General features: G+C 35.2%; 1 protein-coding gene across 1 annotated transcript; it reads right to left on the bottom strand.

The window, feature by feature from the left end:
• Positions 1-13,666: 13,666 nt before the first annotated feature.
• Positions 13,667-14,692, bottom strand: LOC150106754 (general transcription factor II-I repeat domain-containing protein 2B-like). The gene has a single exon (XM_090393473.1). The coding sequence runs from the start codon at positions 14,690-14,692 to the stop codon at positions 13,667-13,669; it is 1,026 nt and encodes a 341-aa protein (XP_090249599.1).
• Positions 14,693-15,139: the final 447 nt, after the last annotated feature.

Below are 15,139 nucleotides of genomic sequence, written 5' to 3'. Positions count from 1 at the left end.
GCTAGAATCACCGCACAAACACCTGCGCCAAGCCAAAATCCACCTTGGCTAAGTGCGCTAATTGTGGGGGTCCTCACCCTGCTAATTATAGAGGGTGTATACATCACCCTAAAAACAGATGGAATGATCCAAATAATCAATCTACCTCGTCATCTAGTTGGAGAGTTCCTGAAGCTCAGACTCCTCAGTCCTCCAAGTGTGAGAACATGACAACAGGTGCTCTCCCATCATTAACCGAGCCCCTTAAGAAAATGAATCCTCAACATCAAGCGATAACATATGCTGATGTGGCCCACTCCAAACAGATAGTACAAACCCAGAACCTGACTAATCCACATTCAAATCTATCAGCTATTATCATCTCTTCTCTTGCAAACATGCTGCAGGATTTCAGCAACTCAAATCCATTACTAATTGTTACAAAAAGATTCTTACAGCAAACCCAATCCATATTATCTGCACTCTCTGATGCATAGGAAAAAAATTGCAGCAGATTCTCTTAGGATTATTGCTTCGAATGCCAACGGTATCAAAAATAAACTGTTATAAATGCAGGAATTCAATAATAGATACAACCCAAATATATTTCTAATCAATGAAACTCACCTGAGGCCTGCTGACACCCTAAAAATCAGAGAACATCAGATTTACAGAAAGGACTGACTTGGGTATAGAGGTGGAGGTACAGCCACCCTTATCAAAAACTATATCAACCATCATTCAATAAACAACCTTACAACCATCAACCTCGAAATCACAGGAATTAATGTCCTCACAAACTCAATTGTAAGCCTTACATTTTTTTTCTGCTTACAACCCTCCATTAAAGACATTATTGACCTCAGATCTGGATGCCATCCCTGGAGTAAAAGGACCGGTCTTCATCGCTGGAGACTTCAATGTAAAACATCCAGCTTGGAGCAGTAAATCTACCAATAAAAATGGTCCCATCCTTTCCAGCTACACAAGATCAAACTATGCTGTTTGTGGCTGGACCTACCAAACCAACTCATCTCAGTACGTCTGGCACTGCTGACACCCTGGATATAGCTATCCTGCAAGATATTAAACTACAGTACAGCCTTAAATCACTAAACCAGCTGTCGTCATCACAACCCACTTCTACTGCAATTGGGAGAACAAGAATGCCTGTCTCCTCCCTCCCATTCAGGCATATCGTGGGAGAGATTGTCTAAAGCACTTAGGGATCAAATTGGACCCGTCCCTCACATATGTACACCAGATGTGGAATCTGCAGTGACTAGCCTCATCCAACAGGTTAAGTCCGCTATAACGGTTGCAACCTTCCACAAACCTGGTCCCAAGCCTGATCGTTTGCCTGAGGATATAATGGACCTGATCACAGAGAAGAACAGAGCCAGGAAGAGATTTTCTAACACTCGCGCTCCTCAGGACAAGACAGTGCTTAATAGATTGAATGGAGCCATAAGAGATGCACTTAAAACTCATAGAAACCAAGTTTGGGATAAAACGTTAGCCTCGATCTCACCTACAGATCACTCTATCTGGGGTGTCACTGAGAAACATCAAAAATAAAAACAGATTCCTCCCCTCCATAATCTCAAACCAGGGCCTACTCCACACAGATGCAGATAAGGCAGAAGCCATACTGAAGAATCATAAGGAGCAGTGCAAACCTTCTTACAACAACTTAGATTTCAATCACTTGTATAAAATCCACAGACACGTCAGGCATGCATTAAATCTCCCAGATACCAGAGCTGACCATATTGCACCCGCATCACCTGTTGAATTATATTATATTATTAAAACTCTTAAGAACAGTAAAGTTCCTGGACCAGACGGCATCTCAAACAGGGTGATCAAGCTGCTGCCTCGAAAAGCTGTAGTGCATCTGACCAGTATAATAAATCCAACCTTAAGATTTCACTATTTTCCTTCCACCTGGAAACTGGCTGATGTAATTCCTATACATAAGCCAGGCAAAGACCCACACCTACCGCAAAATTATCGTCCAATCAGTCTCATCTCCAATCTGGGTAAGGTTGCGGAGAAGGTCATCCTTTCACGTCTCCAAACCTCAGTAAATGACCTAAACATCCTCCCTAAAGAACAGTTTGGTTTTCGGCAACACCATAGTACTACCCAGCAAATCCACAGAATTGTCGAATACATCACCACCAGTTACAACTGGCGCCAGTGCATAGGAGCTGTTTTCCTAGAACTATCCAAAGCATTTGACAAAATCTGGCATTGTGGACCTCTGCACAAACTTATCTCAGCCGGTACCTCACTAAAAATGGTACATCTAATCCATTCATATCTTCAGAATAGATCAATACAAGTCAAAGTCAACGGTTCCACCTCATCCCAACGCCACATCTTTCCTGGAGTGCCCCAGGGATCCCTACTAGCCCCATTGCTGTTTTCTATATACATGTTGGACATCCCGCACAATCCGATGTGTTCCATTTTGGCCCTGTATGCGGACGATACAGCAACACTAACTAGATCACTATCTCTGCGACCCCATTTCATTACCAGAAAGCTTCAAGAAAACCTTCTAAAGCTAGAAAGTTGGTTCTCCAAGTGGAGATTGGAAGTCAACCCCCTGAAAAGCTCAGCCGTTCTTTTCTCAAAAAGGCCAATGTCTCCTGCAGGAGATGTGTTACTATTCAATACTAAAATTCCCTGGCAGACAGAAACAAATTACCTGGGTGTAATTCTCGACAAAAAGCTATCTTTCAACCAACACATCAAGTCTACGTGCGCAAAGTCATCTAAAGTCATAGCTCATATCTATCCGCTAATTAATAGAAATAGCAAGCTCAGCCACAGAATCAAATTGCAACTATACCAGATGACGATTCTTCCTATAATCACCTATGCCTCTCCAGCCTGGAGCCGCACCTCTAATACTAACATTATCAAGATACAAAGAGTGCAGAACAAGTGCTTGAGAATGATTCTGAACGCCCAGTGGTATGTTAGAAACAATCAACTCCACAGAGACACAAATATTCCCTATATTTTCTTTTTTCTACAATACTTAGCATCCAAGTTCTTCCTAAAGACGTCCACATCCCAACAATTTGGTTCATCAAACTGCAGCATACGAGGCAACGGACATATTCAAATATAGAGGACCAAAAGCTATATTAATCTCCTATAGCGATGCATAATCTCCATGCCCTTTCAGGGCGAGCAAACTGCTCATACATTTCACCCTCACTGTAACCACAACAGATAGCGGGGAATATGAAAAGCATCTTGCTTTACCCCTAAAGACATAAATGTCAATTGTCAATTGTTCGTGAATAGAATGTGCACATTCATTCGTGGAATAATTGGTCAATTTATATCTATTTGCGATATAATTAAAACTAGATTCTGTATCTGAAAACCTATGTTACATATTAGTATATTTTGAAGCCAGGTGATGAGTAATAACAGGTATGTAACACTTCTGTTGAAGATTATACTTAAAATTGCAATATTACTGATGTAATATGTTTTAATAAAAGTACAGTAAATTTCTAATCTAATATAGAATTTCTATTTGCATCTGGAAATGGTTGTCTTCTGTTGAGAAAGCTGATATTAGGCAGCTAATGCTGCAGTTTTGACAACAAGAGCTCTCCCTTGGGGGTGAGATGCTAAAAAATAATTATGTCCACTAACATGAATTAACTATTTCGAAATGTCTGACCAAAAATTCATATCTATACCTTAAAGCTGGTATGAACACTTTCTGTACTGCTATTTTCGTGTTTTCATCTATTATTGGATATAATAGATCAAATTTATACAAATATTTCTCTAGAATAATAATAATTTTGTTATTAGGTTATGTCCTAGACAGGATACGAACCCAGAACTTTCCAGCCAGAGGACATTGTCAATATAGACTGAATTGCGAATGTATTGGTTCTAAAAGATGTTTTAAAAGATCGTGTTATACCTCAACCAGTGTTTGTAAACTAGATGCTGCTTCGAATAGATGATGATGATGATGTATTCGAAAACGAATACATCATCTCTTTTGTGAATAAACAAGTGTTAGATTTGAATCCTGAGAAACATGGATGGTTGTGAATGATATCAACTCTCATATAATGGCATTAAAAAAGTACAATATTTGGTCTGTTGAATATGTTTTTTGTATTTTCTACCTTAGCCGATTCGTGGTATTAATGTACTGCAGATTACTTTTGAGATGAGCTGTCATTAAATATATAACTTATGTTTCCCTCAAAATTAAAAAGAAAAAGAAAGTAGAACTGAAGTAAATTGGAGGAAATGCACAGAAAGAAAGAAAGAATGTCAGATACTAAAAAAAACTGCATTTAGAAGAAAGGAAAATGAAATAATCTTTAAAGCAAGAGCCTCAATGAGTAACGTAAACATCATTCTATCGATGATGAAAACCAAAAAGAAACTCGTCATTCAGTTCTTTTTCCTTCTGAATCATATTTTGCTTCCTTTTATCTTCCTGGCACAGTTCATAACACAATAACTTAACCCTTGGTCTGACGGATAAATTAAAACTCCTCTGTAATAACTTTCTTTAACCCCCATCGCTAGTAAACACAGTATATTCGCTTTCTGCAGCTATGAGACACCGAAATAGAAAATTTCCAGTGGACGAGTGAAGTAAATCGTTATTTCTGCTTCGATAGACACTTGTGCCCCAGGGTATAATCTGGTTTCCTCATCAAACCGGAAAATTTAGCTCCACAAACCAAAATTTTATTAGTTTCTCCCAAGCTAATAAAACCTTAGAGTGTTACAATAAGTTATCAGTTAACGTTGGCTAAAATGGAAAGATACGAGTTATTGCAGTCTAAACGTGGGCGTAAAAGAGCCGAGTTTAATAGTTAAAACCATACTGGATAGATCTTGAAGGAGAAAAACTTGTAAGTATTGTCATTACCAAAACTCGCTTAAGAGCTAGATAGATGACTACCGAGAAAAATCCTGAACGAGTTTTGATGAATTTTGTTAATACCAATGCCACCAAACTTTCTTTCTCTTCCGTAGTCCTAAATAGACCGTTGGGTCACTCATGAATGGTAGGTGATATTCTTTGTTAGCCTCCTTCGATCATCTCGGTCTCTTGTTCTTAATGTCAGTTGAGAAAGGGAGGAATTTGTCCATTATTGATGTTATCAATCCGTTTTAATCGAGGTCGGCCTCTAACCCTTGATCTCGGAACGATTCCTTCTAGTTCTTGCTTTGAAATGAAATTAGCCCTCTCCACATGTCCGAACCATTTCATCTGTCTTCTTCTGATGACTGTCAGAATATTTTTCCTTTTTCTGCCGTCTTTTGAATCAATCAGTTTTCGGACATTTCATTGGTTTCGTGAGCGGTATAGGGAATTATTAAAAGTCTTCTGTAAATTTTCATTTCAAAAGACAGGAATCAATACTCATCTTCCCTCAATAAAGTCCAGGCCGCACAACCATACAAGAGGACAGAATTCACCAAGGTGTCAATTAGTCTTAGCCTGGTTATGATTGCTATTCTGTTATATCCCCACAATGGTTTTAACTTCTATAGGGCCACGATTGTCTTAGCAATTCGGTATTATATGTCGGTTTTTGAGCGGCCATCTTGACTCAGCGTGCTTCCTAGATAATTGAACTTGTTTGCATTCTCAATTTGTTTATTGCCGATTTGTATCTTTAAGAATTCAATGTCTGATTTTGAGGTTATCATTGGTTTTGTTTTTTGTAGGTTTATGTATAATCCATATTTTTTAATGTTCCGAAAACGAGATGGTTATCTCTTGTAATTCTTCTTCACTTTCTGCCAGAAGATCGATATCGTCTGCAAAACGTAAGTTATTTATTCTTACTCCGCTAACTGCTATTCCAGTGTCATATTCAAGAAGAGCTTCATCTATGACATATTCCAGAAACAATTAAAAAGAAGAGGGGACAAGATGCATCCCTGTCTTACCCCCCGTTCTGCCCGGAACGGCATATTCTCATATCAGATGACGAATAAAGAGATTTAATAATCCTAATGATTTGTTGTCAATATCATAATGTTCTAAAATGTTCCATAATGCCTCGTGCCATATTGAGTCAAAAGCTTTTTGAAGGTCTAAAAAATTGTGACAGATTATTTTTTTATGTTCTTTGTATTTTTCACCTAGTATGTGTGTTGTAAAAATATGGTCGATTGTACTTCTGGACTTCCGGAAACCTGCTAGTTCATCTGAGTCTACTTTCCATTTTCTTTCCGATTCTTGACAATAGTATTTTTAACAGGATTTTGCTTGGATGACTAATAAGGCTTATTGTTCTACAGTTGCTACATTTATTGCTTTTTCCCTTTTTAGGAATAGGTACAAGGACAGAAGTCCGCCAATCAGAAGGCCAAGTCTCTGTGTTCCATATGTCCTGGAATAAATTTAGCAAGATGTCTGATGATGTTACCTCCTTCGCGTATCAGTTCCATTGTGACACCATCACTTCCCGGTGATTTTCCTATTTTTGAGGAGGTAACTGCTGCAATGACTTCTTTTAATATCGGGTAATCTCCTTCCTCCGAACCTCCTGGCAAATTTCCGTCCAAAATATCGTCAGTCAGTTGAGGGGCCTTTTGAAAAAGCATGGTTGCATAACATTTCCATCTATCAATTATTTTCTGGTTGTCCGTGATAGGAGTTCCGTCTTCATCTTCTATGCTCCAATTAGTTGTAGTAAAAGGTTTGGTTAGTTTATTGATAATTTGAAAAGCACTTTTAGGATTATTTTTATTTAAGTCCTCTTCTATATTTTTGCATTCATCTTGTACCCATACGTTTCTAGCATGTTTGATTGCTTTTTTAATAATCTTAGTAATATTGTATACTGTTCTTTATTATCACCGCTATTAATATGAGATTTCAAATATCTTCTTTTGTCGCACAGGTCCAAAATATGTTTGGTTATCCATGGTTTATTGACTTTCCTTTTGTATCCAAGAATTTCTTCAGCTGTGTCGGTTATCTTTTGTGAGAAGTATTTGGTTTTAGATTCGATATTATTATAGATATTTTTTGAAGCTTGTGTCAAACATTTATTTTAATTTGTATTTATATAGTGTATTTATTTGGGAATCCACCAAACTAGAATTACTATAATGCGTCTGGCATAATAGTATTTTTAGGGATTTGGAGACCTTAAAATTATATTTAGGAATCGCAAAATTACATACGAAGAGAGAGAATAATAATCTCATGATAGAGTTTTATAAATAGTTAGTATCCGTCTGAAAAAATAATTATTTGAACTTACAGGTACTGCGCGTGCTACCCTATGTTCTACAAATCATAGGAAAGCCTATTTTGATTATTTCATAAGCTGTTTATTTTCACAAACCTCAGAAAGCCGTTGCCCTAGTTTGAGTGATTATAGATGTCGCTTCTCAACTGGATTGACTTTTCACTAAAAGAATAAACAAATAAAGGTGTTTTAATTCCGTCCTCTAGCAAAATAGTAGTCATTTTCTATCATTAAAATGTCACGTTTTAATTCTTTCCAACTGTACTCAATAGGGTTCAAGACCGGACTGTTTTTTGGTCGGTGAAACCTTTACACTTCCATTTTCTCGAACCATTAGCTCTTGTGGTATGGTAGGGTGCATGAATTTGAATGTTTCATACAAATTGCAAGTGTGCACACAAGTAATTCAGATATATTTTAGGATCAATTTGTTTCTTCAAAAATTCGAAATAAAAAAATTAGTTGTATGAATTGTATGATTTTGTACGTAAACATAAAACCTACAAGTTATAAGCTCTCCTATTTATTTGACTGATAATATGCTATACTCTTAAATTATATAGGCTGAGTTATTTGTTTTTCAATGGATAACAGGAACACACCTTTTTCTGTTGAAGAAAATTAGCTATTTCTTCGTGAAGACATACATTTATGTTGCTAAAAGGACTAAATTGCCAATTTCTTTTGACTAATTCATAGTCAGTAGTTATCTTCTATACAAGGCTATATATATTTTGTAATTTTAAATGACAAGCTTGACTGATCATCATCATCATCATCATCATCAAATTCCTGACATGTACCCTCAAGGGGTGTACAGGATATGATAGTGCTACATGAAAAATTTACATCATTGCTAACTTCCTATCTACAATTTTCCTCCAAATCAGTCTGTTACTTGTCAAGACTCCAACATTATCAGATCTTATATTTCTATCTTCTAAAGCACTTTTTATCGTATCAATCTACCAATATCTTGGTCTTCCTCTGGGTCGTTTTCCTGCCAACCTGGCAGAGAACACTTGTTATGCTAATCTTTCCTCGCCCATTCTGTTTAAGTGACCATACCACCTGAGATTAGCTCTGCTAATCCATTCCTGGATGCCGACAATGTCAATGTTTTCTATTTCTTGAAAATTTCTTGACTGGTCAGTCATATGAAATACCTGTCAACTAAATACTCATGGTCAGAAAACGCATTTGATTTATTAAATTCGGAAGATTTAATCTAACACCAATAAATACACAACGTGACCAACAATAGAGAAAAATATATTTCTAAAAATTACATATGGATACATTTTTAACTTGAAGAAATAACAATCGGCATGATTTTCTTAAATAAAAATAATAACTTATCAACAAAGAGATTAAACAGAACTAGATTGTTGTTTACAGTAACAATGGAAATAGAAAACATTAAAGCTGCAAAAGTCATTCATGAATAATAATAACGTTTGCAAACCATTATTTATGACAAAAACACGGCATTTTGCGTGTTGATAAAAAAAAAGGCGACATCTAACATATGTTTTTATTTTTCGAATGGATGTACAGAATATGATTGACCTAAATTCTAAGTCGCCTGGAAAGTAGAGACAAGAGTAAACAGCGAAAGACAGTATAGGTTTTATTAAGCAAGCATTTATTGTAAAAGTAAATAAATAAATAAATAAATTAAAAAAAATGTTCTGGAATAAATAGTTGAAAAACGCAGTTTATATATATATGCATGTATATTCGGATTTTCCCACCGTATTTCTAAATGATGTTTTAATAAACTGCTCTAGTTCATAAAGATAGAGAGTGATGGAAGAAAATATTTTACTAAAGTTATTTTTGAAGAAGCCGTCCGAATTTTGGCACCATGTTTCCCCCTTCAGATTTTACTAGTTGATCCTTATTTTTGATGCTTTAATGTTCTATCCTATTTTTGTTTCTTTTTCTATCAGCAATTGTTTTTCTTTGTTGAGAGAGAGAGAGAGAAAGAGAGAAACAAAAAAAGCCAATGCAGTCTAAGATCCGAATAAAAATTCTCCTGCTCTCACACTGAATGTTTTCCTTTGGTCCAAAGTTGATTATGCGAGAAGGAAAGATTCCAGAACAGACTTCTAATGAGATGAGCACAGAGTTATAAAAATAAATAGAAAGAAAGCGAATTTCTAAGCTTTTCTCATTATTACTATTCTTACTAGATTTTCAAATCGATTACTTGTGTACTTCTTGATTCATCGGAACAAGCATTTAATTGTAAATATTTGAATTATAGTGAATATAACAAAATAATTTTAATGTCTAACTATCTATGAATAATTGGTTATGTTTTTGACAAATATTACATTACATACAAAGGTATATACTGTATTTGGATTTTAGTAATTATAACACAGATTTCATAATAATCTAAGGAATACAACTTCAAATAACTTTGTACGTTTATAAATCATGATCTATATTATTATTATTGTTGTTGTTGTTATTATTATTATTATATTACCTCTGCATTTATAAACAAAGCTCTCGACAAAAACAAGTACGCCGTCCCTATACTGCTTGACTTAACCAAAGCATTTGATACACTTGAACATGACATACCACTCGCCAAACCATACTCAATAGGTATAAGAGGAACACTGCATATATGGTTCAAGAACTACCTCTCAAACAGAACACAAGTAACGAAAATAGGTACATGTCACAGCCGGGGTATACAATTAAAGTGCTGTGTCCCACAAGGCGCCATATTATCACCTACTCTATTTAATACATACATTAACGATGTTCATAACATATCCATAAGAAGTCAATATTTCAATACGTAGATGACACCGCGGTACTAGCAGTTCACACAGAAAACAACACGGCTCTCGCCAAAGCACAACAAGACCTAAATGAAATCACAACATACTTCTACCAAAAGGCAATTCTAATCAATGGCACCAAAAAACACAGATGTTGATAATACACAACCCAAAACTCATGCGCCCCGCACCACTATCGATACACTGTCACAGATACCGCTGCATTACCAACAAAAATACTTGCCAATGTCTCGAAATCAAACCTGTAACACATGCAAAATACCTTTGTCTCTATATAGATTGCCACCTTAAATGGACAAAACATATAGAAAACCTACATACTAAACTCCGGATCATCGTAGCAAAACTCTTCCAAGTAAAAGACATTATTCCATCCAACATTAAAAAAACTCCTATATCACGAATCCCTACTCAGATACGGTATAACAGTCTATGCAAATATATCAAACAGCCACCTAACAAAATTAGAAACAGTATATAGGAAAAATGTGTCAACAGGGATTTGAATTTGAATTTGAATACACTTGACACGGAACAACCAATATCCGACCAGCACATGGCGACACACAGAATCCTGAGCATTAAAAACCTGAAACGCTACATAACATTATCAAGGAATTACTCATCATCAATGAGTAATTGATGATGAGTAATTCCCTACACCCTTCAACTACTCATACGGTTCTTTTGTGAGAACCGTATGAGTAGTTGAAGGGTGTAGGGATGTAGGGTTCTTTTGTGGGATTACATCAGATACCCACGCTACTCAACAACCTACTGAGAAATTTAAAACACATAGATAACTACAGAACGTTAAAACACGAATTCTGGTAAATATACCAACAAAGTTAATATATCATTAACACCAATATACACATCACAAATCCAGCATCCAATGCCTATATCCCATACATAAACAGTAACAACAACATAAATAGTAAAGGCTAAATCCCACTCTCTTCATAAAAGCTAATCCAAGCTTCGAAGTAGGTGGGATTAACTCGCCTCACTCATCTACATGTAATCCTTATAATCAAAGAATGCAGATTATGTAATAAAACAGTCAGTAAAGTATATAACAATAATGAAGATACTGATATTAAAAAAAAACAACGATTGTATATATGTAAATAGGCTGTATAATAATAAGATATGATATTGTTACTGGAAAAAATAAAATAAAATATATATATATATATATATATATATATATATATATATAAAATCACTGTAATCTACATTTGTATTGAACAGAAAATGTAATAGCACACTTTATTGTATATAGGAAAATACTCTGTAAGATGATAAATAAAATATTATCACACTAAAATCACAATTATTATTATTATTACTTTATTGATATACAGTCAATACAAGATATCATTCAAACAACAATTTCACTGGTGATACAGAGCAATTCAGATTCTGTCCAAGAATCTAAGAATAGTCTGTCAGGTAGCACTGTAAAATATGGACTGTTCCAAGTAATACCGAATTTTTAGATCATATGGGGTCACTTCGTTGATGTTTAATTCTTGTAAATAGTTGGATAGTTTTTATGAAATTGCACCAAGTGCACCGATAATTATTGGGAGGACTTTGGTGTGTGTTTAAGCCACAGTCGGCCAACTTCAATTTCCAGATCTCCATATTTAGTAATTTTTTCCAGTTCTTTGTTGTTAATGTTATTATCACTGGGTACAGCAATATCAACAATCCAAACCTGCCAGAGAATTTTTGCTGTTTTTCGTTTTCCAATACTGTCTTCATTTTATGCTGCTACCAGTTATCTTGTTCAAGAAATAGGAAAGCCATATTTTTTGTATACATGCCAATGAATTATTTTGGCCACTTGATCATGGCGGTATTTATAGTCTGTTTGAGCTATCTTGCTGCAGGCGCTAATAAGATATTCTACAGTCTCATCTTTTTGATCGCATAATCCCCATTTGCTGTTATTATTGATGTTCAAAATTTTTGCTTTGATTGTATTAGTTTGTAATGCCTGTTCTTGAGCTGCTAGAATAAATCCTTCTGTTTCTTTTTTAATATGTCCATATTGTAGCCATTGCCACGTCTTGATTACATTTTTCCCTCATTATCTTCCACCGAAACTGGGCATGCAAGGGCTTATTTTTTAGGGCACATATCGGATATTTTGCTGTTCATTTTTGTAATCGAATTTGTTTCCTTTTTTTTACCAATTTCGTCTTCTTCCACTTTCTATCTCAATTGCAGTAGACCCCTTTCACCTATTCTCCTTGGTAGGCACAACCAGTCAACATCACTTCGTGGATCTAATGCATGATGCATAGTCATTAATTGTCTAGTTCTGTGGTTCAATTTGTCCAGATTTTCTTATGACCAATCTATTATGCCAGCTGTTTATCGGATCATTGGTGTAGCCCACGAGTTCATTGCTCTCATTGTGTTTAAGTTTTGTTTTCAGAATATTTCCAACTCTTTTGGTATATTCTGTTGCTGCCTGTTGTTTAACTTTCGAGTGGAGAATGTCACTGGCTTCTAATTTTCCCAGGTATTCATAGTGTTCGTTAGCCGAAATTGCTTTTATATATTTCTCCTGATTGAAATAAAAATTGCTAGAATCATTAATTTTTCTTCGTTTAAGTAGAAAAATGCACATTTATCTAAACCAAATTCCATTTGATGTCCTGGCTGAAAATACAAAATGTGTGTTCAGTAATGAGTCTATTTGCTGTGCCGATTTTCTATATAATTTCAGGTCATCCATATACAATCGATGGGAAACTTAACTATTATATTTAGGAATTTCATATCCAAGTTTTGTTTTCTTCAAAATCATATACAAAGATATCAAAAAAATGTTGAAGAGAAATGGTGACAAGGAATCGCCTTGGAAAATTCCACGTTTAATGCTTATATCTCCGAATCGTTTATTATTGACTATTATAGTTGTTTTCTATGATTTCATAGTAGCAGCCAGAAATGGGGATATGTTTTTGCTAATTCCAAATATTTGTAGTGATTTTAGGATCCGCAGTTTGGGAGAGAATCGAGTGCTTTCTTATAGTCTATCAATGCCATTTTCAAGTTCGTTTTTCGTCTTTTTTGAATTTCTGAGAATGATTTTGTCAATAAGAATCTGGTCTTTTGTTCCCCTAGAGCCGGGGTCGGCAACCTTTTGAGTCGGAAGAGTCAAAAATTACAATTTACAAAATTTCAAAGTTTTTAAAGAGCCACAAAATGTTTTCTTGCCAACAATAAATAGTACTCACATAAATAAAGTTTTTTGATAAAAAAAAACTAATCTATTAATTCATAAGAAAAAATATCTATTTATTCATATATAAGTAGTGTTTTTCACAACAAATTAGATAATATATATATGGCATTATTAGATAATTACTTATTATTTAAGTAAAAAATTAAAACAATTAAACATTTACTTACAACACGTACTTCAATAACAAACAATTGAGCAAACAAATTCAATGGGAGAGATGGCTTTGCATGGTTATTCAAGTAGAAAATTTAAACTTTACTAAACAATGTAACTTGTACTTAAAATAAAAAAAACAATAACATACATTTGAGCAAACAAATTCAATGGGAGAGTTGGCTTTGCATGGTTTTAGAAAGTTTGGATAAATTTGGCTCATAACTTGTTGTTTTAAGTTTCAAACACGACTCTAAATTTTCATTTGTTAGTTGGCTTCTTACTTTACTTTTAATTATATTCATGCAAGAGAACGCTTGCTCGCACGAATATGTCGATCCGAAGATAGTCACCACTCCAAATGCCAACTTCTTCACCTCACTGTAGCAATCTGGAAGACTATTCCATGCTTCGAATATAAGTGCCTCAACTCGCGGCATTTCTTTTAAAGCTGTCCACTTTTGTTGCGTTACGTACATACATTTCTGGACCTCCAACTCTTCCAACTTGCTTTTCAACTCTGTAAATTTTCCACTCCACAAAGCTTTACTTTTTAAATCGATCAATTGCATTTCTAGAGATCCGGTATCAATTCCAAATGGCTCAATGTGGATTTCGTTACTATTTGTGTTGAGAGGATTTACTATGAATGCTAGAGTGGTTTTGTTGGTTTTGAATTGCTCAAATCTGTCAGCAAATTCATCTTTAATTTTTTTTATAACTGTGCTGAAGTAATTCGTGTCAACAGTTGCACTGGTTTTATCGCGATATTGCTTTAGAAATTGAAAATGAAGTAATTTACCGCTCTGAATATCTTCTGCAAAAAGAATTAATTTTTCTTCAAAACAAACCAATTCTTCTACCAAAACATAGGCTGGGTTTCCCTTTCCTTGCAGTTTTAGATTCAGCTCATTTAATTTCGCTGTGATATCCACCATAAAGTAAAATTTTTGCAACCATTTGTCGTTCTCTAATTCAGGGTGATTAATGCCTTTTTCATTTAGGAATGTATTTATTTCATTCAAGCACAAAGCAAAACGTTTCAACACCTTACCTTTGGAAAGCCATCGCACTTTATTGTGAAGAAGGAGGTCGGAATACTGAGTCTCCATTTCGTTTAAGAATTCTTTAAACTGACGATGGTAGAGTGCTTTTGACAAGATGCTGTTAACAATCTTGATTACCAAATTCATGACCTCAACTATTTCGGCCGGAAATGTTTGGGCACAAAGCGCTTCTTAGTGTATTATGCAGTGAAACGTAAGAATTTCGTGGTTTATTGTGCTCTGAAGAATCGTTGTTGCCCCTTTATTTTTTCCTGCCATACTTCTGGTTCCATCAGTTGCTATTGAAACGATTTTATTTAAATCGATCTTATTGTCTTCAGGCATTTTTGCACGGCATTCGCTATATCTTCCCCTCTAGTTTGTCCCGAGAGCGGTAGCAATCCTAGAAGTTCTTCTTTTGGACCTTGGGAAGACATATACCTGACAAAAAGGGCAACTTGTGCCGTCTCTTTTATGTCGCAAGACTCATCTATAGCAAGTGATAAGGCAGAAGAAGGTTGAATATCTTCCACCTGCAAATATGTTACATTTGAAGCCATTTTAGCTATTCTATCTTGTACTGTTTTAGCGGAT

Source organism: Typopeltis vanoorti, chromosome 5 (assembly GCF_054136105.1).
Source record: "Typopeltis vanoorti isolate ZY-2024b chromosome 5, IOZ_Tvanoo_1.0, whole genome shotgun sequence".
Classification (NCBI taxonomy): Eukaryota; Metazoa; Arthropoda; class Arachnida; order Uropygi; family Thelyphonidae; genus Typopeltis; species Typopeltis vanoorti.
The sequence above is the reverse complement of the archived record's forward strand: the minus strand, read 5'-3'. Positions and strand labels throughout refer to the sequence as shown.